Source organism: Drosophila subobscura, chromosome J (genome assembly GCF_008121235.1).
Source record: "Drosophila subobscura isolate 14011-0131.10 chromosome J, UCBerk_Dsub_1.0, whole genome shotgun sequence".
In the NCBI taxonomy this organism is placed as follows: Eukaryota; Metazoa; Arthropoda; class Insecta; order Diptera; family Drosophilidae; genus Drosophila; species Drosophila subobscura.
This window is the reverse complement of record NC_048532.1, coordinates 948,075-969,535: the sequence shown is the minus strand read 5'-3', so window position 1 is coordinate 969,535 and position 21,461 is coordinate 948,075. Positions and strand designations below refer to the sequence as shown.

General features: G+C 40.8%; 2 protein-coding genes across 3 annotated transcripts in view; both read right to left on the bottom strand.

Moving 5' to 3' along the window:
• LOC117894550 (synaptotagmin-5) overlaps nucleotides 1-21,461 on the bottom strand; it is a 35,892-nt gene that overhangs the window by 6,559 nt on the left and 7,872 nt on the right. The gene's annotated exons all lie outside the window — the stretch shown is intronic.
• On the bottom strand, nucleotides 18,790-20,355 carry LOC117894552 (homeobox protein Hox-A5). The gene has a single exon (XM_034801675.1). The coding sequence runs from the start codon at nucleotides 19,969-19,971 to the stop codon at nucleotides 18,847-18,849; it is 1,125 nt and encodes a 374-aa protein (XP_034657566.1). The 5' UTR covers nucleotides 19,972-20,355; the 3' UTR covers nucleotides 18,790-18,846.

The window sequence follows — 21,461 nt, the reverse complement described above, 5'->3', positions numbered from 1 at the left end:
ATTTCGCCCCAACCCCTTCGGCCCCCGCAAACGCAAAAATGTGCGGTATCCACAATTTTGAAGATAGAAGAAAACCAGGAACCATTCTGTAGGGAAAGACCACATCTATCAGATCTGCGAATTGGGATCAGCCTGGATCATTATTATAGCCAGAATGAAGAAATTTATTTTCAGTGGCTACGCCTACCCGTTCAGCAGCTTTTTTTATTTTTTGCACATTCTTTCATTCTACACTCTGCTTAGTTTAGTGTATGGCTCTAGGGGAGGGGGCGATGTGATGAATATGACATATGAAGAAAAAAAGTACATTTTGAAAAAACTTCCAAGGCACAGATGTACTATTGAGTACCGGCTATACAAGTTGTGACGAGTAAGAAGCGTCTCACGTGTCCCTTCTCGTTTGTTTTTGTTTTATAGGAGTATCAATGTGTTGACACGTTAAAGCTCTGAGAAAGACTTCACTCTGACACCTCCCCTAATGTGCTCGTACTTCAAGCGTTTGCTCTTACCGAGATAGCCAGCTGTGTGTGCAGGAGCCATGAGAAATGCAAAACTTTTTCGATTAAAATATTGTGCATCCCGCCGATTCTAATTATTTCCTCAAAGTCATTTCAGACTTTTGGCTCGAACTACAGCTTTCGGAAACTTTTGATAAAATGTTTTGATAAAATCTACTGGCTAAGAGAATCTTTGATCGATCTTTCAATCCCATTCCATTGGGAAAAAATAAGAGTGCAGCTGAACTGGTCTCCATCCAATAGCTTTTATATCAGAAATCCCATTGTTGCAAAATGGTATATCCCAGCCTAGCCCAGATGGGCAAAACTACCCGCTTCAAAGTGCGATTATATAAAGGATACATGTTTAGCTTGTATCTCCCCGGATCAAATTGCATCTGGTTCTCATGGCTAAATCCCGCATCAAGAAGAGAATACCGAATCGGATTACCCAAAAAGTTGTACAATTTTGAATGCGGCACGGCACGTTGCACTTACTTTGCATATGAATATGGATAGCCTTTTTTTTTATCAGTATCTGTGGGTAGTGCCAATTAGGTGTTTCAAGACCGCAAAAAAAATATACGTTAGTTTTCCTAGTGGAAAATGGTCAGCATTTGCTGGCACGCACAGGAGCTTTCTCTTTCCGTCCCCGCTCTTACATTGTGTCTGTCAGTGGCAGACAGTCTGCCTCTCACCCCCGTTATGGCTTTCATTGTGCTGCATACATTTTAATCATCTTAGCACAATAGTTACTATTATTTTATATTGCACTAATTTTTATAGATTAATCTCCCTGCAACAACGACTGTCACTCCTGTCTGCACTATCCTTGAGCTTGAGCCTGAGCCTCGTCAGCCAGCTCCACTTTCTCTCCCAACGACATTCACTAGCTGCACTCTAGCTGAAGGCCAAAGACAAACCCTCCAGCCACCACACTTTTAGCTGACAATGGAAATGGATATTCTCATTGCTGTTGTTGTTCTTCCTGCATTTTTTCTTTGTACACCCTCCATGGCCAAACCCACCCATAAAATACATAAATTCTCTTGAGAATCAGCTGGCATATCGATATATTCCATGTACTTCTGGCTGTTTTGCCAAGATCAGATCACGGTCAAAAAAGAATAAAAATGTATTCAAACTAGAATCAATGGTATTATCTTCAAGGGTACTAACCGATTCGGCCCATGAAGCTGGCCTTTCTTTGTATGCATTTTATTGTACATAAAAATGTACATTGTATGCATGTACCTACGTACAAATGTATGTATGTACCTACGTACAAATGTATGTATGTACATATATGTATGTTCTGGACTTCTTTGTTTGGACGGATGGTTGGTAGGGCACTCAAGGTGTGGTATTGCTGTCGTCAAACGACTGAAAGCTTTTCTGCGTGCTATGTCCTGGTACAAATGGCTTCAACGTCTTTAGAGAAATAACTATGCGGGCTAACGAGTAGAATGGGAGGGAAAAGGCAGGAAGAGTTAGTCATTGATTTCGCTTAAAGAGAAAAGTTGTGCATTCTCTAAAAGAGCATTCCTACACTTTGAGTAAATTTAGGAAAACTTTACATTTATTTGAGTTTGATAGATACCTCACAGACTGAACAATTATTACTTGGCAAATACTCAAATTCCAACTCAAAGGGGCTTCCTAATACCTAGGTTGATGACTATGTTGTGTAGACAGCTGTTGGCTAGTGCAGAGAAACGGCTCGCTATCGCGTTAGAAGGCTGAGCACAACCTCTGCCCTTTCCTAAAGATAATCCAATCTATACAACAAAAACAATTAGGAGTCAAATGACTTGTGCAAAACTTTATTGTTCTTTTGAAAAAGCCAAACAATCGGCCGGCCAACTTTTGACGCACGTCTTCTAAGCCGTAATGTGAGCCGGGATAAAGCGGAACAGGAACACGAAACAGGGAACAGAATGGGAAAATGGCTCAAATGAACAGCGCACATACTCTCACAATGAGATTTCCGCTGCATAAGTCCCTCGTAATCTCATTTAAATAATTGCGGCTGACAACGGGGAACGAAAGACTAACACACACATACATGGAGAACAGAGAAGACAAAACCAAATCCGCAAAACTCGGCTGCTGTCCTAGTAGCTGTCCTTAGCTAGCATTGGACGGAGTTTCGGACGCAAACGGTCAGTTATCTGAACGTGGCCGGAAATTAAAATGTAAAAGGGCGGTAGCTGATTATACGCATACGCACACACACACAAAAGCTGAGACAGAGTTTAAAAGATGATCTCAGACAGGGTGGGGTGAAAAGAAATAGACTATTTTTTTCTAGAACCCTATTGAGAAACTGTAATTCATCGTGTACTTTTTCTTACCTATACGAGTGGGAAATTGTCTTACGTTGCCCTTGCTGGCTTTTATGATCCTGCCACAAAATGTCTCCATCTGTTATTGCCTTACATTTAAGGTGGGGCAACCGGAACTAGCATCCCAACTTTATTGCATGTCAGCGGGAACTGACAGTCCGTCCACTCTGATGCACTTTATTGGCTACAAAACTAGAGTTGATTGCGACACCAGGCAGAAGTTTATTGCTCCAAAATAGTTTTATTTTTTTCCAATAGATTTGCTTTAGTGATTTCAGATAGTTTTACACATCTTTGGTTTAATGTTATTAGACGAAACTCTTTGAAATCAAATTAAACAAAATTGGTATGCCCATGCTTATATACGATATATGTATGTATGTATGTAAATGGGCAAGATTATAATACGATTTGCTCAATGAGTTCTGAAGCAGGCCTAAAACAAAATCTTGTGGGAAAACCGAAGTTAAAACATGTCGATAAATTTAAGAAATGCAGTGCAATATGCGCAGTTGTTGTGTGGTTGAGAAAACCCTGAACACTTGTTTGGGTAGGGGCAACACTTCGAATTCAGCTCCAGCTGATAATCCGCTCATCAAACGTCAATACAGTTCGTATCGCAACTGTGGGAAGGACGGGAAGGAGGGGAAGAAGTGGAGGTCCCTGCTCAGGACCGGGATCGAGTCCGGGTCCGGATGCCTGTCTGTCAAGTTATTTACAATGGCGACGGTAGATGCGAGTGAGGTAAATTTTTTGTGGGGCTAACCTCAGACAGACAGAAAGGACATCATCTGTAGCCACCCGGAGGCTAGAAATTAATCACCAATACAATGGGAATTGTGCGGCTGCATTGCATCGATTGCATTGGCGGTGGCAGCTTTTCCTGGGTGCCTCTACATGGTTCTGCTTCTTCATCGATTTCAATCTGGTAAATAGCCCGAGGCCACACACATGAGGTTAAAAAAGGTTATGAGGGAATGTGTTTAATGCTATTTGCTCCATTCTGTTAGAAGTTTTTGTCTGTGTTTCTCTTTCGGCGAGAAGGGAGCTGAACTTCGACGATCATTTTCACAAAATGTTTTCATATCTTTATGAGCTGTTTTTAATCTTTGAACGACAGCCTAATTGCATTAGGCAAGCTCGACACAAGTTCGGAAAATAAATATAATAAATAAATATAAATAACAAAGTATTAAAATAATTCAGTACCGCTATAAGATACAAATTCTTTATTCCCCAATTAGTTGGTAATACATAATAGTAATTTCACCACTCCAGTTACTTGTCAAAATCAGTTAGCACATTTCCGCTACTGACATCTCCTTGTTTTGTATTCCGACAAAGGCTTCCCCATTGTGGGTTTAATCGAAACAAAATCAAACTCTATATTGCCATAAACAAATAGTACAATCCGAGCAATGTTTCGGGAACATGTTTTGCAAATCGGTGTGCGAAAGGATTCCTGTCCTTCCAATACGATCAAAGGAAGCGCGCAAACGTTTTGGCAATTAGGCCATTTACCCCTTCGAAAATGAAAGGCTCATTGTCTGGGGGCCCGGCAACAAAAATTGCACTCCAATACATTGACATGATCCGATTTGGTTCCCTTTCACAAAAACTGTACTGGGGATGGAGATGTAGATGGGAGATGGCAGAAGAGATGGAGAACACTCGTCCAAAATGCATGTTGCGTGCAGTCATCCTTTCTGGGCCTGCCATCTATCTTGTTAGGAGTAACCAAAGATTTTCACAAATGGACTCCGGCACTAAGGCTTAGACATATGTAAGTAAGAGACATTTAACGTTTTAAATTTATACCCAGCCCATTGCAAATTTTTCGTGTGTATACAACTTTTCAATTCCCTCAAGTATTATGACGTCAATGGCCTCTATCTCGGCTCAGCTGCTTATTTGTTGACTTTTCCCCAAAGAGTTTCAATTAGGCGCACTATTCTCTGCACTCAAAATATGAAATATACACAGTGGCCATCCAAATTGTGTGTGTCTGTTTATTTTAAATCTTCCAACAAGAGGAGCATTTCATTTGGCTGGAGCAGTTGAGTTTTAAAAAGGGCAATCGAAGGGGAAAGCATGAAGTGAAAAGAAACTTTATTTGACTTTGAATTGAAGCTAACGAAGAAGAGTATAGGTATGGTTTATGAGCAATTGTTAATTTAAAAAGGAACACTAAACGAATATTTGCATTTATAAGCCAAAAACTAAACAAACAAATATTTTAAAAAAGTATGGAATAAGTCTGACAATACTGCTTACCCGACTTATCTTGAGTCACACTTATTAATTGTCAGTAAATTCTTTTCAGTTTTCCATTACCTTAGCTGTAGGACATTCAAAATCTCCGTTATCCATGGAAAAATTAATTATTGGCTCAAATTTGATTGCCTCAGAGCGACAATTTTTCCCAACGCTCCAGCCATCGCGCCATCCCATATCCATTTCCCGTGCACAAGGATTTTGACAAATCGATGAGTTGGGTTTGGGTTAACTTGCTTTTGGCTGAACGAGTATTCAATATGTAAGTATTTATGTATGTACATATGTGTGGGGTCTCTGTCAGCATTATCAGAACATTTTTGTTCTTGTTCTTTGTTCCCACCTTAACGAATCCCTTGTTGTAAGTGTTAACAGGCTATAAAATTAGGTTTTTTTTTATTTTCTACTTGCATACTTGGATCTAATTCCTCCCACGAATGCCACTGCGAATATCCATCGAAAATTGTACATGATTTTTTTTTTCATTAAATACGATTGAAAAGGAGACAACTAATGAACTTGAAATAAATATTTTTGTAGAAAGAAAATTGTATTCGCATAAATAGAATGTAAATATGTATGGTGATAAACATAAAAAAACGAATGGAATTGATTGGTATATTCTCTGCATCACATCATTGCCCCTCTTATGCCTGGTACCCGAAGAGTAAATGGGGAATATTACATTTTTGGTCGAAGCAATGTGGTGAACGCACAGAAGTAAACGTGTCCGACCCTATAAAGTATGTACATATATTCTCGATCAGTATGTTTCCGTCCTGATGAGCGCCTAGTACTCAGAGACTATTTTTGCAGCCAAACACTGTGATATCACGCTGTTGAACCAAAAACACTAGATAATAGAAAATGTAGAGAATGAATACATTAGATTCCCGAATCAAAATGAAGGGTCAGGGTCAGAATGAAAACAAATAATTTGCAGTGTCTACCCCCACACCTGCAGTGTGGGCTCTGGAGGAGTGTTTGGTGTAAGAAGTTAGGTACATGTAGTCGACAAAAGTAAAAAAAATTTTGTCTGTAAAATTCCACAAAATACATGCATATGTCTGTGTACTGAGTACCGGGTATAAAAGTTGTGACGCTCTCGAACGCGTCTCATAGCGTTTCTTCTCGTTTCTGATGCTTTTACCTCACAGCACTCGAAATTTAGTGGACGCATCCACTTCCAGCCACATGCTTCTTAATTGCATTTGCATATTGCACTGACTATAAATGTATTAAGCCTCATATTGGGACCGGCCCAAACAGCCCATCATTCGCCTCGTCATGCACGTTGTCTATTGTTTATTTATTGCGGTTTTCATTAACTGCAGACTTTCAGTTTCCTCCCACTTCCTCCCACCCATTCTGTAGATATATTTATGCACTGAACCAAGAAATGCATTGAAAGACAATTAAATCAATCAGTTTTGTTCACCAACCCAAAAACGCATTAAATGGTGGGTTCTGGGTTGGAAAAAACGAAGGGTAATTCCGTATAATGAACTTGAGAATATCAGGTCTTTTATTTGAGAAAAAAAGTCCATAAATAAAGAGAAAATTGAATGGCTATATCGACTCGTCTATTGATGCTGATCAAGAATATACATATATACTTTATCGGAAAAACTTCTATCTGTTTGTTACCTATGTACATATGTACATACATCCATGTTTGAGCACAAATACAATATACCCTATTCACTCTTCAAATGCCGGGTAAAAATACTAAAGCAAAAACATTTTAAAACTTGGAAAAAATCAAATACTCACATGAGTATACTCACTGACTGAGTATCGGGTATAAAAGCAGAGGTGCCTTTAAGCGCACACTCACAACGTTTCCCCCTGTAATAAAAGTTTGAAAAAAACAACTACGGTACATTTATCCATTATAAATGTTATGACGCGTTCGAATCGTCCCACAAACGTTCCTTTTCGTTACAATTATTAATGTCTCAAATCGGTGTTAGTTGATAGTTTTCCCATTCATGCCATTCATTCCCATTAAGAAATTTTGACTTTAAAAACTCGGGAAAAGTCAAAACAAAATTAAAGACTGTGTCCACTATTTTTTATTTGTTGTCCCAAAACTAAAACATGGGTTTTTAGAGTTGGCGGAACAATTTTAGCTCAGTCGTCTCTCCACACTATGCGACCTGCCCTTGAATTTCCAATACACAATTGCACTAAATGTATAAACAACGAGAAGGGACGTGTGAGACGCTTCTTACGCGTCACAACTTTTATTCCCGGCACTCAGTACTACATCTGCACCTTAGCGGTTATTTGTCAAATTTTTTCTTCATCTGTCATCTAAATCTACAACACTTCTCACGCCAACACCACGCTCCTTTAGCTCGCCACCCTCCCCTAGAGCCACACACTGCAGAGTCAGGGCAGAGACGCGGCAGAGGCAGAGACAGAGACGTGTCAGAGGTAGAGGCCGCACACGGCGCGAGGCAGAGTATGATGAGAGAATGTGCAAAAAACAAATATATTTTAAATAATATATGTGAATGTAAATGTGAGCATACAGAAGTCTGGATGCAAAATTTGGTGGCTCTAGCTTTTATGGTCTCTGAGATCCAGACGCTCAACAAGACGGACGGACAGACGTACGGACTGATCAAGAATATATATACTTTATGGGGTCGGAAACGTTTCCTTCTGTGCGTTACATACAACCGTTATTCCCAACAAATACAATATACCCTTTTTACTCTTCGAGTACCGGTTATAAAAAACTCTGTATTTTTCTCCTTTCGGCATTGGAGTCAAGTAAACTAATTAAAATGTACAGCAACATCTGAAGTAAGCATATTATGACCCCCACCTTCCGCCCTTACCATATGCACACACCACAACTCTTCTTTAGTTACCAGCTGAGGACGGAAATGCATTGGCTAACCACAAGGGAGTGCAAAGCGTGCGGAAGTGAAGTTAGGGGGGTGAGGTTGGTAGTAGGAGGGTGGACAGGATATCATACATATTTATGCAATTTATATGCATGGGCACTCTTATCTATTGAGGGGTGGTCGTGTGTGGATGTTTATATACTTTCTAAGTAATTGTAGGGAGCTGTCAGATGAAAACACAGGGAGAGCTCTCAAGTGCAGACAGCCATGGATTAACAAGATGAAAGCTTGCTAGAGTAATAAATAAGTAATATACCAGATTCTCCAGAGCTCTTTCCATATCATGCGTTAAAAATCAATCGTTATAATCGAACGTTGAGCATACAGAAGTCTGGATGCAAAATTTGGTGGCTCTAGCTTTTATGGTCTCTGAGATCCAGACGCACCCATTTAATGGTGCCGGGGACTATACAAAAAAAATTACTCCTTTTTATTCAGCCAATGCAGGATACCACTACTCGACACTAAACTTAAACACTAAACGTTTCCGACCCCACAAAGTATATACATATATAAATATGTTTATTCTTGATCAGCTTCAATAGTCGAGTCAATATAGCCACGTCTGGCTGTCCGTCCGTCTTGTTGAGCGCCTGGATCTCAGGGACTATAAAAGATAGAGCCACCAAATTTTGCATCCATTTTGTCTTTCAGAAAGACACAGCCACAGCCACTATTTTGAAGATAAAAGAAAACTAAAAATGCCATTCCGTAGGGAAGGACCATATCAATCAGATCACCGAATTGGGATCAGATTGGATCATTATTATAGCCAGAATAAAGAAATTAATTTCCAGACGCTTCTTTTATTTTTTTAAATTTCCTCATTCCACGCCCTGCTTCGTGCAGTAGCGTTTCTAGGGGAGGGGTGCGAGCTAAAAGAGCGTGTTGGTGTGAGAAGTGATGTCGATGTAGATGTAGATGTAGAAAAATGTGAAATTTGGAAAAGAACCACTAAGGTACAGATGTACCTGATTACCGGGTATAAAAGGTGTGAGGCGTAAGAAGCGTCTCTCACGTCCCTTCTCGTTTTTGTTATCCAGGTGCAATAATTTGGCGTCCAGACATTGTAGGGATAGTCGGATGAGCTTAAATTGGTTGAACATAAAGTACCAGTTTTATTAAAAAATATTAATGCCGCAAATCTATCAGAAAAAGTCGATTCGGTTCCTTATGGAAAAAAACTCGATTTTGCCGAGTTGTGCTATGTGATATGTAATGAGGAAACAGGCTTGTGGAAGGTGGAAGTCTCATCTGATGCAAGGATTGCATCTGATTGTCCCCCAAGGAAACAGGTCCCACTGAGACTTATTACTGTACAATTTGTGTAAGGGTGCATCCCAAATGGAATTGTATTGTCTCTTGTTCTCTGGCTTTGCAAGAGAGGGAAAGCGACAGGCAAAGAGAAAAGGCAATAAGAGGTAACAACAAATGAGTCTGGTTTAAGATGATCCCTCTACATTTCACTGCACGAACTTCTGTCTTCTATTCATGGCCCGTGATGTTGCAGCCATTGTCTTAATTTATCTAATTGTGAAAAACTGTGTGGCACATGCAACATGTCTTGCGGATAAAGCCAGCGCGTGTCCTCCTCTCTCTTCCATTCTCGCACGACTATTATCCGAGTATGCTCCCTATCAATGAGGGACTCGACTTCCTTCTAGACAACCGTAGTGCTTACATATACCAGACCAGTCCCCGAAGTCTTTCGATGCCATTTTGATAGAAGAAGAAAGGGGTTAGGTACCTGTACTCAAAGCCAAAGCAAGCGAACAACTATGGACCCTAATATGAGATGAGACCAACAGATGACAGGCGAACATATTCGGCATTGATTCAGGATTCGATAGACTGGTGCACATATCTGATGAACACGAGTGAGGTTTCCACTGCCACAACTTCACACGCTCCATTTACACAACATTTTTCCAGCGGGCCTGTCCGCCTGCCTTGCCGTGTGCCCCAAGCAAATTTGTGCACTCGCCTGATTCGTTATCTAAAAATAACTATATTAACTTTGCTTTTTGGTCTCGCCCCTGACTAGCCTTAAATGATATGTTAAAGATGTGACAATGACTACATAGGGACTAATCAGCTGCAGTGGGGCTTGAACTGGACCTGAACCTTGGGGCTTTCCCCTATTGAAAGCTACACATGTCAAAGGACAAGGCTCATACAAACTTGTTGATTTTTTATTTTGGTCGTTTTCGGCGCCAGGAGAGAAAATGTTCAATTTTCAATACATTTTATGTATGTATGTATGTATACTCTTCTGTACATACATATGTAGATAAAGTATTCATAGATACACATTGTAGATGTTTCTTATTAGGATAAGGCTGCTGACACATTTGATTTGCTATGTAAATTAATAAGTAAATAATAGATGATCTGAGATAAGTTTTCCACTTCAGCGGCAGGGAGGCGAAGCATAGAAGGAGCCACAGCCAGCCAAGCAACAGTTTCGACGGCACTTTTACCTTCTTTAAGTTCTCTATAAGTTACACACACAGACACACACTGCAGACAGGAAGGGATGACAGAGCGCTCGGCATAAGCTTCGTTAACATTTTTCAATAAAAACACTTGGCCATGTTGCAAGAACACACCATAAAAGGCAAATGCACAGGCACGGTCACATCAACACACAAAAGCACGCGAATAACAGGAACAACGCAAAACTCAATTGAAAGTTTTCTCTTGGCTTCCATTAATTTTTGCTCAGCTATTTTCTGTTGGTAGCCATAAACATTCCAGAGAGATGTCCGGGGAGAGAGACGAGACCGAGAGATATGTGTTCCTCACATTGGAGCTGTACGCGGGGTACTGATTCTCGATTCGAGCAACAGACGAGCTACAAAGTCACGGACTCCGACAGCGTACAACAAGTAGCAAAAAAAACACAGTTCGAACACAGTTCGAATATTCGCCTGGTCCTGTTGGCCTTGCCCTAAGCGTGCGACGAGGATACGACGCGACGGCAGGCCAAGGAATTGCTTTCAATTCGAACTCCGAAAGCTTTTTCGCAACTTGTTGCCTTGTTTGTGCGTTCGATGGAGTCAAACAGCTGTCAAACGCTCTCTCGCGCATCTTTCAGAGAGTAAAAATCGTTTGTATTTTCAAAGGTTGTGAGCACCACCCGTTTTTCTTGGCTAGTTGAATCCAATATCTACAGGTCTAGGAGATTTTCTTCGCCATTGTATCCAATATAGACCCATCTGAAAAGTCCAGACTCTAATCAAATACCTCCTTGAGCAGAATTCGAAACATATAAAGTTTTTAAAAGTGAAAGCGACTTTCACCTTGAAAGCTCTCTGAAAGAGATAAGAATTGTATGTATCAATGTACATATGTACATACATATGTACATATTTACATACTTATGTGCAAGTATGTTTGGGCTGCCTTAGCAAATCCTTCGATTCTATTTGTTAAATACTTTTTTCCGTTAGCTAATGACCTTCCATAATTGCGACTCGAGTTACCATAAAGCTTCTGTTTCTCTGCTTCTGCTGCCATTGCATACTTATACCTGTGTACCTATAGATGTATTTCTTGGTCTGTCTTTACCTGTTGTCATATTTGCCCCTGAAAAAAACACACACCAAGCGCAGTACAACGAAGCTGACATTGAGAATGCTGGAAAGTAAGTTTACCCATGCACTCCTCCCCTCCATCTAACCCTCTTCTATCAGACTCTTTCGTCGCTCTGCTCTGCTCTGTTTGTTCGCATTGGGTTTGCGACAGGCAAACACACAGAAGAGTGCGGGTGTTTGTATATTTATGTAAGTCAGTGGGTTTGTAGATACTTGTGGTGCAAAGGAAACTTTCCAGGCAGACGACTGCTAGAAGTAGAACGCATCAGACCCGGCAAAAAAACTCGTACTAGACACAGACATAAACAGGACCAGAGAAATAGCAGTAGGTAAGGTTCGGTGAACAAGGGTGAATTGACACGGGTGTTGGCCAATATCACTGGCAGAGTAAAGACGGAAAGTTCCAAAATGCTTTCTATCTCTGGCTCTGACTGTGTCTGTATCTCCCTCTCCCTTCCTCGATGTTGTATCTTAGCTTCCTTCGTTATTTTTCAGTTTCTGTATCAGCAACTAGTTGCTTCTTCTATAAGCCCCCACCCGGCCACCTGGGCCGACAAAGTTGAACGCCCTTGGCAAAGGCGGAGAAGAAGGATGCTTGGATTGGAAGATGTGATGAGTAATGGGCTTTTGTCGTTTGTTCTTATCTTTATCATTGTCGATGTCGTTTTGCCCTGGAGGTATTCGTGCTCGTAGGATCAGTTCCGGTCGCCCCCTTCATGTTGATGTCATTTAATTTGATCTATTCATTCAATCTTTTCTTAACAACAGCTTTATTTTTCGTGAGTTTTGGTCTGAATTAAGGCATTTTGTTGTACTTTCGCATATGTTTCTCCAAAACTATCGCCTTTGATTTCCTCCAATGAGTATACATATGTATCTTTAATCTTCAGGATTAGCCAATAAGTATGTTTTTCATGTAGCTAACGGAATTATTTGAATGGCAATCTATCTTATCTCCAACCATTTCATTCAATAATTCATTCATAGGCCCGACTGCGTGCCTGTGTAAACTTTTTTCTTGTTTACTTTTCATTGGGGGCCAAATGGAATAGAGCATATTTGAACTGATTTAATGCAGATATCAGATTGTGTGTGGTGTGTTTAAGCACTTTGTATAATGTAAAGCCGGGCTCGTGCTCAATGACTTCCGTTTCATACACACACACAAAATAGATTTGCTTATACCATATGTATTTTCCTTAGGTGTATTTATGTTAACTACTCACCATCACCATCACCATAGCATAAAACGAGAAGGGACGTGTGAGACGCTTTTTACGCGTCACAACTTTTATACTCGGCACTCAGTACTACATCTGCACCTTTGCGGTTATTTGTCAAATTTTACATTTTTTCTTCATCTGTCATCTACATCAACAACACTACTCACGCCAACACGCTCCTTTAGCTCGCCACCCTTCACTAGAAACACACACTGCAGAGTCAGGGCAGAGTCGTGGCAGAGGCAGGGGCAGAGACGTGTCAGGGGGAGAGGCCATAAACTGCGCGAAGCAGAATGTGAATGAGAGAATGTGTATAAAACAAATATAAGCTGCGGGACGAGGTGGGTTTGGCCACTTCAAATTAATTTCTTCATTGTGGCTATAATAATGAGCCAATCGGATCCCAATTTGGTGATCTGATAGATATGGTCATTCCCTACGGAATGGCTTTTAGTTTTCTGTTATCTTCAAAGTTGTAGATTTAGGAGGTTTTCGCCGTTTTGCGGGGGCGGAAGGGGGCGGGGCTAATTTTTGAAATACACTGGTTTCAGTGTGAGCATACAGCAGTCTGGTGCCAAAATTTGGTGGCTCTAGCTCTTATAGTCTCTGAGAACTAGCCGACAAACAAGACGGACAGACGGACAGACGGACGGACGGACGGACAGACAGACATGGCTCAATCGACTCGGCTATTGATGCTGATCAAGAATATATATACTTTATGGGGTCGGAGACGTTTCCTTCTGTGCGTTACATACATTCACTTTGTGCACAAATACAATATAAGCCATTTACTCTTCGAGTACCGGGTATAAAAATATTGTCCTGAACGGAAAAGATAGAAAATAAAGATACCTGACACGGGATACCAGTAGCTCGGTCATTTCACAACGAAGACACAAATCTTATTTTAAACAGGCGCCACTCGATGTACATATGTATGTGCGACGCCACCAAAATGGCTTCATCTTTTCGCACTCCTCCAGAGCCAAGAGCCAGCACGCAGCCGAGTCAATTTGCGGATAATTCGAAAAAGGTTAGCAAAAATTTCTTTAAAATAAAAACACATAGTGGCCCAAGGACTATGACTAGCTAGCTTCACTTTTAAGGGAACCCTTAAATGGAAGTGAGAATAGATTCATCGTGTTGAGAAGACGGTAGCGCACTCTGGGTTCTAACTAAATTGAAATCTTAGATGGATGGATAGATAATTGCTACTCAAAAATTGGGTCATGTACAAACTTACATACATGGTGAGGGTCAATTAGGTGTGGTCAACCATAGCCTGGTTGCGTGACCAGAAACGTCTAGTGGGGCTTCCAGCCCAGATTGTAACAAGAGAACTAAATAGTTTCCCGTATTTATGTATATTTGTATGTATGTTGTACACATTGTTTTTATAATATGGGTCAGACTAAGAATTAAAAACGCATTTAATAATATTTTCTTTCAATTCGTGATAAATATATAGAACAAATCTAATTTTCCTGATATTTACCTTAGCTTGACCACTTGACCACATCACTCTGCATTCATTTTACTGCCCTTGCACAACCCTCGACAAAAGAAAAATTCAACCCAACAAGGACCTCGTCCTACAGAGATGACAATAATAATAGGAAAAACAATAAAGCTTTCAAGCTTTACCAAATTTTATTTCTAGCGCTAAAAAGGTACTAAAAGCTAAGGGACAACTTTTCAAAGCTTTAATAAACTGAAATATTCCCATGAGTCAGTCTAGTCCTCTCCGCAGACGGAGGTAGTAAGAACACTTGATACCACAACCGTTGCACCACAGGCGGCCATGGGATTTCCTCTCCGACGGTGACCGGCTGTCTAGGCAAGCCTCCTGAGCACCTGACAAATTTTTCCATCCATTCAGGCCAATTTTCAACGGAATTTCCTTTTACCTAATGATATTTTAACAGAGCCAAAAGGTAGCAAGAAATTTCTCAGCCTTGACGAGGGCAATGCTGCGCATTCATTCATAAGGAGTGCTCCGATACCGATGAGCGCATACACTTTAAACTGAAGAGTTTCTGCACTTCAGTCTTTATTCATTCATAAATTGTCTGTTAGCACAGTATGGCTTCCAAAAAGCAGCGGGACTCAAGTACTCAAGAAATCTATGAGACATCTGGCCAAAAGTGTTTCAAGTAGTGGGATATAGTAGTGGAATGTAGAAGATGCACAATATGCAAATTCAATGAGGTGACAGAATGGACTTAAGGAGAATATTTGTAGATTTGTTTCCGAGTTATTTGATTCATTTAAAAACATTTTTTATAGTTCTGTTTCAAATAAGTTTAGACTTTGTATTCTTAAGATTTACCTGATCTGTATAAAAAAGATCAAAGGTTTAAACATACACATACAGATTTAAAATATTTATTTCATATTTATTTCCATTCTCCTATTCTCAAATTAAGTACAACTCTAAGTATTGCATATATTAAATCCTCTGTGTTAAGATCAATAATCAATTTTAGAAAGAAAAAAACATTATTGCAACTCTCCTCGAAACAGTTTGCAAACAAAAATCTATAATAGCGGAGTCAAGGAGTCCTCCTACCTGCTGCTCTAGTACTTGAGACTCAAGAGGTCGGGAAGCTGAGAGCTCTTCAGCTCAAGTGGAAGAGGCGCACACTTGAGGGCACAGACAGAGAACTGTGTAGAAAACAATCCAGGCAAGGAATCGGTACGAGCAGAAGAACAATTTTCAAGGAGTGCAAAGGTATAGGATACCGAAATTCCGCTTAAAGCCGCCGACTGTGCTATTTTTGTGCCATTCCCTTTCCCATTCCCAACGATGGCCCAGAGGGTCGTAGGTGCAATTGCGTTTATTAGCACCGCACCCTCACCCCTTGGGATGGCACAATGAGACCTAGTTCAGGTCTTTGTAGTTGTTCGCATTCATTGAACAATTTTCGAATGCTGAATGAATTCTGAATGGAAATTCTTTGAGCAGGTTTCTGATGCGCTTGATTCGCTTTGGGTTTGTCACCGTACTCGGTGCTGGATGGTATTACCTGCACTATACGAAATGATAAGAATCGTCTGGAAAGTAGCTATGAGTTGGCATCATTAATTTGTGCAATTTTAAGTGTCGTGGAAAACGACTGAGACCAACTCTGTTGGCGCACCCGCTCCCCACCCCAAATTATGTCCGTGATTAATTAAAAATTCCAATGATTTGGTGAAAAATGTCTTTGTTGTCAAAATTGCGGCTTAGAATCAAAAGACCACACAAACTGTTTCGATATCTTTTATGTTCTGCGCAACGAGTTCATACTTTAAGAGCGGTGTAAATGTATGTATGATTATACCCGGTACGGTACTCCAAGAGTAAATAGTGTAGATTGTATTTGTGGGGAAAGTAGATGTATGTAACGTAGAGAATGAAACGTTTTCGACCACATAAAGTATATATACAATATGAATATAGTCAGTATCAATAGACGAGTCGATATAGCCACGTCTGTCTTTCCGTCTTGTTTGACGCCTGTTTCTCAGAGACTGTAAGAGCTAGAGCCACCAAAGTCTCAACCAAGATTGTTTCTAAGCCGCCCCATTCCGCGTTCTGCACTCTGCTTCGGCAGTGTGCGGCTCTAGGGGAATAGGGCGAGCTAAAAGAGCGTGTTGGCGTGAAAAGTGATGTACATATGTATGTATACGGCACATGTAAAAAAAATGTAAAATGCTAAAATTTAAAAAAAAACACTTAAGTACAGATGTTCTACTGAGTACCAGGTATAAAAGTTGTGACGTTGCTCCCTTCCTATCATAGCACTTTTTGAGCAAAAAATAAAACTCAACAACTAATCATTATTTATTGAGTTTTATTTTTTGCTCAAAAAATAATATTTATTGATTGAGTAGTAAAATAAATCTCTAAATTAATCATTATATTGTGAATATTTCGATATAACTTGACAGGTAATCATTATCGTATAATTATACCCGGTACTCGAAGAGTAAATAGGGTATATTGTATTTGTGCAGATAACGGTTGTATGTAACGCACAGAAGGAAACGTTTCCGACCCCATAAAGTATATATATTCTTGATCAGCATCAATAGCCGAGTCTCTGTCTGTCTGTCTGTCTGTCCGTCTGTCCGTCTGTCCGTCCTGATGAGCGCCTAGTACTCAGAGACTATAAGAGCTAGAGCCACCAAATTTTGCACTCAGACTTCTGTATGCTCACACTGTTACAAGTGTATTTCAAAAATGAGCCACGCCCCCTTCCGCCTCCGCAAAAGGGCGAAAACCTCCCACATCTCTACAATTTTGAAGATAGCAGAGAACTAAAAACGCCATATCTATCAGATCACCAAATTGGGATACGATTGGATCATTATTATAGCCACAATGAAGAAATTAATTTGCAGTGGCCAAACCCACCCCGTCCCGCAGTATTCACACTTGCTTCGCGCTGTTTATGGCCCTGACACGTCTCTGCCTCTGACTCTGCCTCTGCCGCGACTCTGCAGTGTGTGTCTATAGGGGAGGGTGGCGAGCTAAAGGAGCGTGTTGGCGTGAGTAGTGTTGTTGATGTAGATGACAGATGAAGAAAAAATGTAAAATTTGACAAATAACCGCTAAAGTGCAGATGTAGTACTGAGTGCCGGGTATAAAAGTTGTGACGCGTAAGAAGCGTCTCACACGTCCCTTCTCGTTTTTTTTATACCGCTTATGATTACCATCCCTGAGAAATACTCTAGCGCTAGGAATATTTATATTCAATAGGCATAATGCCGAGTACCGATAGAATAAGAAAATGTTAGGAATCAGTTGAAAAAGGTAAAAAGAGAAAAAAGGAAAAAGATCCTAATGTCGATGTATTGAGCAGTATTAATGATATCCAAAACTGTTATTCGTCAATTCATTCCACGCCGCGCAGTGCGAATAGTTCGCACCCTGCAAGTAATTCAAATCCATCATATCTTAACAACCATCCTATAATAGTCACTAAACCCCTGCTAACAACCATCCTATGAAAGATTTCCAAATTTCCCCAAAAGAACCTACTTGTCCAGCAATTTGTCAGGCCTGTCGACTTAACGACCATCAAAGCAACCCAATTTTGCACATTTTATTAAAACAAAAAATTCAACAGTTGACATGTGTGCAAAATTTAATCTGACAAATTTCCGGTTCAGCTTATACATATACATATTTTTCTATACGTTTATATTTTGAACACTATTTTCTGAATGAGTGGCTTAAATACAACTATGTTAAGAAATATGACGAAAAATGTGTCAAACCTTTTGGCTATGGAGTGGCAGATAACAAGCTTAAATACGAGTCCAAAAGTTTGTATTTGTTTTTATTCTTCAGTTCTACGGTTTTGGTAATAATTTTTATATTTGGTACTTGAAAGGGTTATATTTAATTTGTGGTCGAAGAAATGGGCGTAACGCTCAGAAGGAAACTTTTCCGACCCCATAAAGTCTGTCCATCTGTTTTGCTGAGAGCCTAGGACTCAGAGACCATAAGAGCTACAGCCATCATATTTTGCATAAATTTTGAAGAAACAAATTTTGAAGCCATAATGAAGAAATTCATATGCAGTAGCTGACCCACACCTACTGCAGGTGGTCATCGACAGCTTGCTCATTCTCTTTCGCTCGAACAACAGACCTACCTCGTGTATCAAAAAACTGAACAATTTCAAATTAGATAAAACTCACATGTTTACATACGAGTACATATGTACATATGCATGACTGATATTACCGACTGATACTGACTGATACCGGGTATTAAAGAAGTGACGCGTAAGAACGCGACCCACAACGTTCCTCCTCTTAAGATTTAATTAAGCCACACAATATATTTAAAGTTTCATTTTTCAATATCCATTAGGATTCATTTATTCCATTTAATCTATTTATTAAATTCTATTAAATATATTTAAGACTAACTTTCGGCGCAACAAAACTTATATCTACTGTACATTCGGGAAGATGACATCGACTCACTACCAACATTACGCTTCTATCTTCAGCTCGCACACGTTGGCGTGGGGAGAGGTCTGGGAACTGCAGCCAGAGTTGGTGGACAGATTGAATGTGGGACTCTCGGAGCCGCCTTTCTTCTGCTTTACCCGACGATTCTGGAACCAAATCTTAACCTGCTTTTCGGAGAGCCGCAGCCGATTGGCGATCTCGATGCGACGTAGACGGGACAGATAGGCATTGTGAGAAAACTCCCTTTCGAGCTCCAATAGCTGCGTGCTGGTGAAGGCGGTTCGAATCCGTTTGCTTGAATCGGCATAGTCGCTGATGAGTGGGGTGATGTCCGATGACACGGCCGAGGACTTCAGTGGAGAACTGTTGGGGGAGCAGGAAGACTCGTGCTTAAAGCGCTTCCCATGGGGCTGATCATCAAAGTTGTTTGTGTAATCCAGTGAGGCCGACGAAGACGCCGACGGTGATGTACAGAAGCTGCCTGGTTCAGCGAGGGGCAGAGGGCAGGCCGGTCCCGGAGCTCCTGCATATAGCGAGTGAAGAGGCATCTGCTGCGAGCTGCTGCTTGGGTTGGCCGAGAGCGGAGGCGATGGATAGCAGTTTTCATACTGACTGAACCCGCTTGACTTCCTCTTGGTGGCGAAGAGCTGGGCATAAGGATGATAGAGCGAGCCGGAACTGGTCCCGGCATGGGTATGGTCATGGGGACGCTGCTGGAGTGCAGCTGCAGCTGCCATTGCCGCCTGCTGCTGTTGTTGCTGTTGCTGGATGCCCAGGGAGAAAAGATAGCTTCCCACATAGCTGGCCGGATATGGCAGAATGGGGATGCTGGGCATCATGGCGGCAGCGGCCACCGCGGCGGCTGCTGCACTGGCTCCTTGACTAGCGGAGCTGGAAGGTTCCTTTTTCTTACTCAAGGGCGGCATATCGCTGAGAAGAGAATCCATCAGAAAAGAGCGCGACATTTTCTGTATTGATCTTGGCCTAGACAGAGGTAGTGAACACGATCGCCGACTGAACAAGACTGTCTGGCTGCTGGACCGCTTTCCGTATCTTATATAGGCATCGACACTGTCTCGGGGGTTGTTTTCTACGCTCACCCCTGATGGCCAATTCGAGGGTGGTTTGTGTGTCTCTTCAGCCATTAAGTAACCATTTAGCGGCAACTATTGCCATTTACGCTCCGCCATTGGCTCAGATCATTCACAATGGAGGGCAGAGTTCTGGCAGAGGCCTGGCAGAATGAGTGCGTGGCACAATGCGTACCCTCTGTGTGTGAGTGTGCGTTCAGTGTGGAACGAATCTTCCTCACAGTCTTTGTATTATGTCTCGAGCTTAATTGAAAGTTGAGACTACTAAACAGCTTTCTAACTGGCACTGAATTGGTTCAGGCTAAGTCAGATCAAATTACGATTGGTCGCATAGTGCCGAGAATTTAAATTCTCTTCAATTTTGTGCATCTTTCTCTGGTGAAGGTTTTCCCTTCATTCATTTCATTGGTAGCGAGAATAATTTAGTTGAGTTGGAAAATTGTTCCAGTTCTGTACACTGTTCATTTTACCATCTATTTATTATTTATTTTGACAGTGAAACTTTCAGAGCAGCGTCCACATGAGGTGCTTGAGAAAATATTGCCCAGCCGCCTCTCACATATTTCATTTGATATTTTTTCGATTTGTTCGATTTTTTCCTAGATGCATTGGTCGATTCAGATATAGGAAGTTTTATCTTAATGAAGGTTTTTCAAATAAAAGTTTATTTTACACGTGCATACATATGTGTTTATGTATTTAAATACGCATGCAATCTGTGTACACTGCGGCTGGAATAAATATTTGGAAATATTTGAGCACCTAAGGTTTTTTGTTCTTGTTTTTGTCTTATAGCAGGATGCAATTTATACCACATGTACATATGTACATACATACATATGCATATACATATACATATGTATGTACATATATGTACATATATGTATATTCATGAATGAAGAGAGTATAGTACATACTACATAATGTATTACCAATCGATTAGTTCGGAATCCATGAAGAAACACAAGCCCTCGACCGTTTAATGTAAATTTCATGCCAACTTATGACCCAAGTGGCTACCGCTGTCGAGTGCTATAGCTATAACTCTACTGCCACTGTACACTCTACTGTCTCCTCCTGAACTAACGCATTGTCAACCAATCTATACCACATATCCTTTGGGTCCTCGACTTGGTGTTATTTTATTGATTCATTCTTCTGCTTGTGCAGGGTCGCACAATGCCAGGATCATGCATCAACCGAGTCCATTCAGGTCTGTTTCATTCATTGATGGTCTTGCAGACAATCCGAGACTCGACGCACGTCGAGCTATTGTCTGCGTAGCAGTGTGTTTTGGTCCGGTCAGGCTATGGTACCAGACAGAGCGACGCCGCTGCCGACGGCTTTCAAACTATTGAAGAAATCGTGTTGTTTTTGGGTTACATTACATAGAATTATGGCTGCAGTTATATCATTTGTTAACTGACTTTAAGGATTTACCTTTAATTGTCCTTTTCATTGCATTGTCTTGAAGGTGCTACATTGTCATTGGCCTGGCAGCAGTTGATCGTATGTTAAGTGGCTATAAAACCGATCACAATTGC

What these genes read in the sequence shown, in the direction of transcription:
- LOC117894552 (XM_034801675.1), bottom strand. Translation starts at nt 19,971, where the DNA reads ATGGCTGAAGAGACACACAAACCACCCTCGAATTGGCCATCAGGGGTG.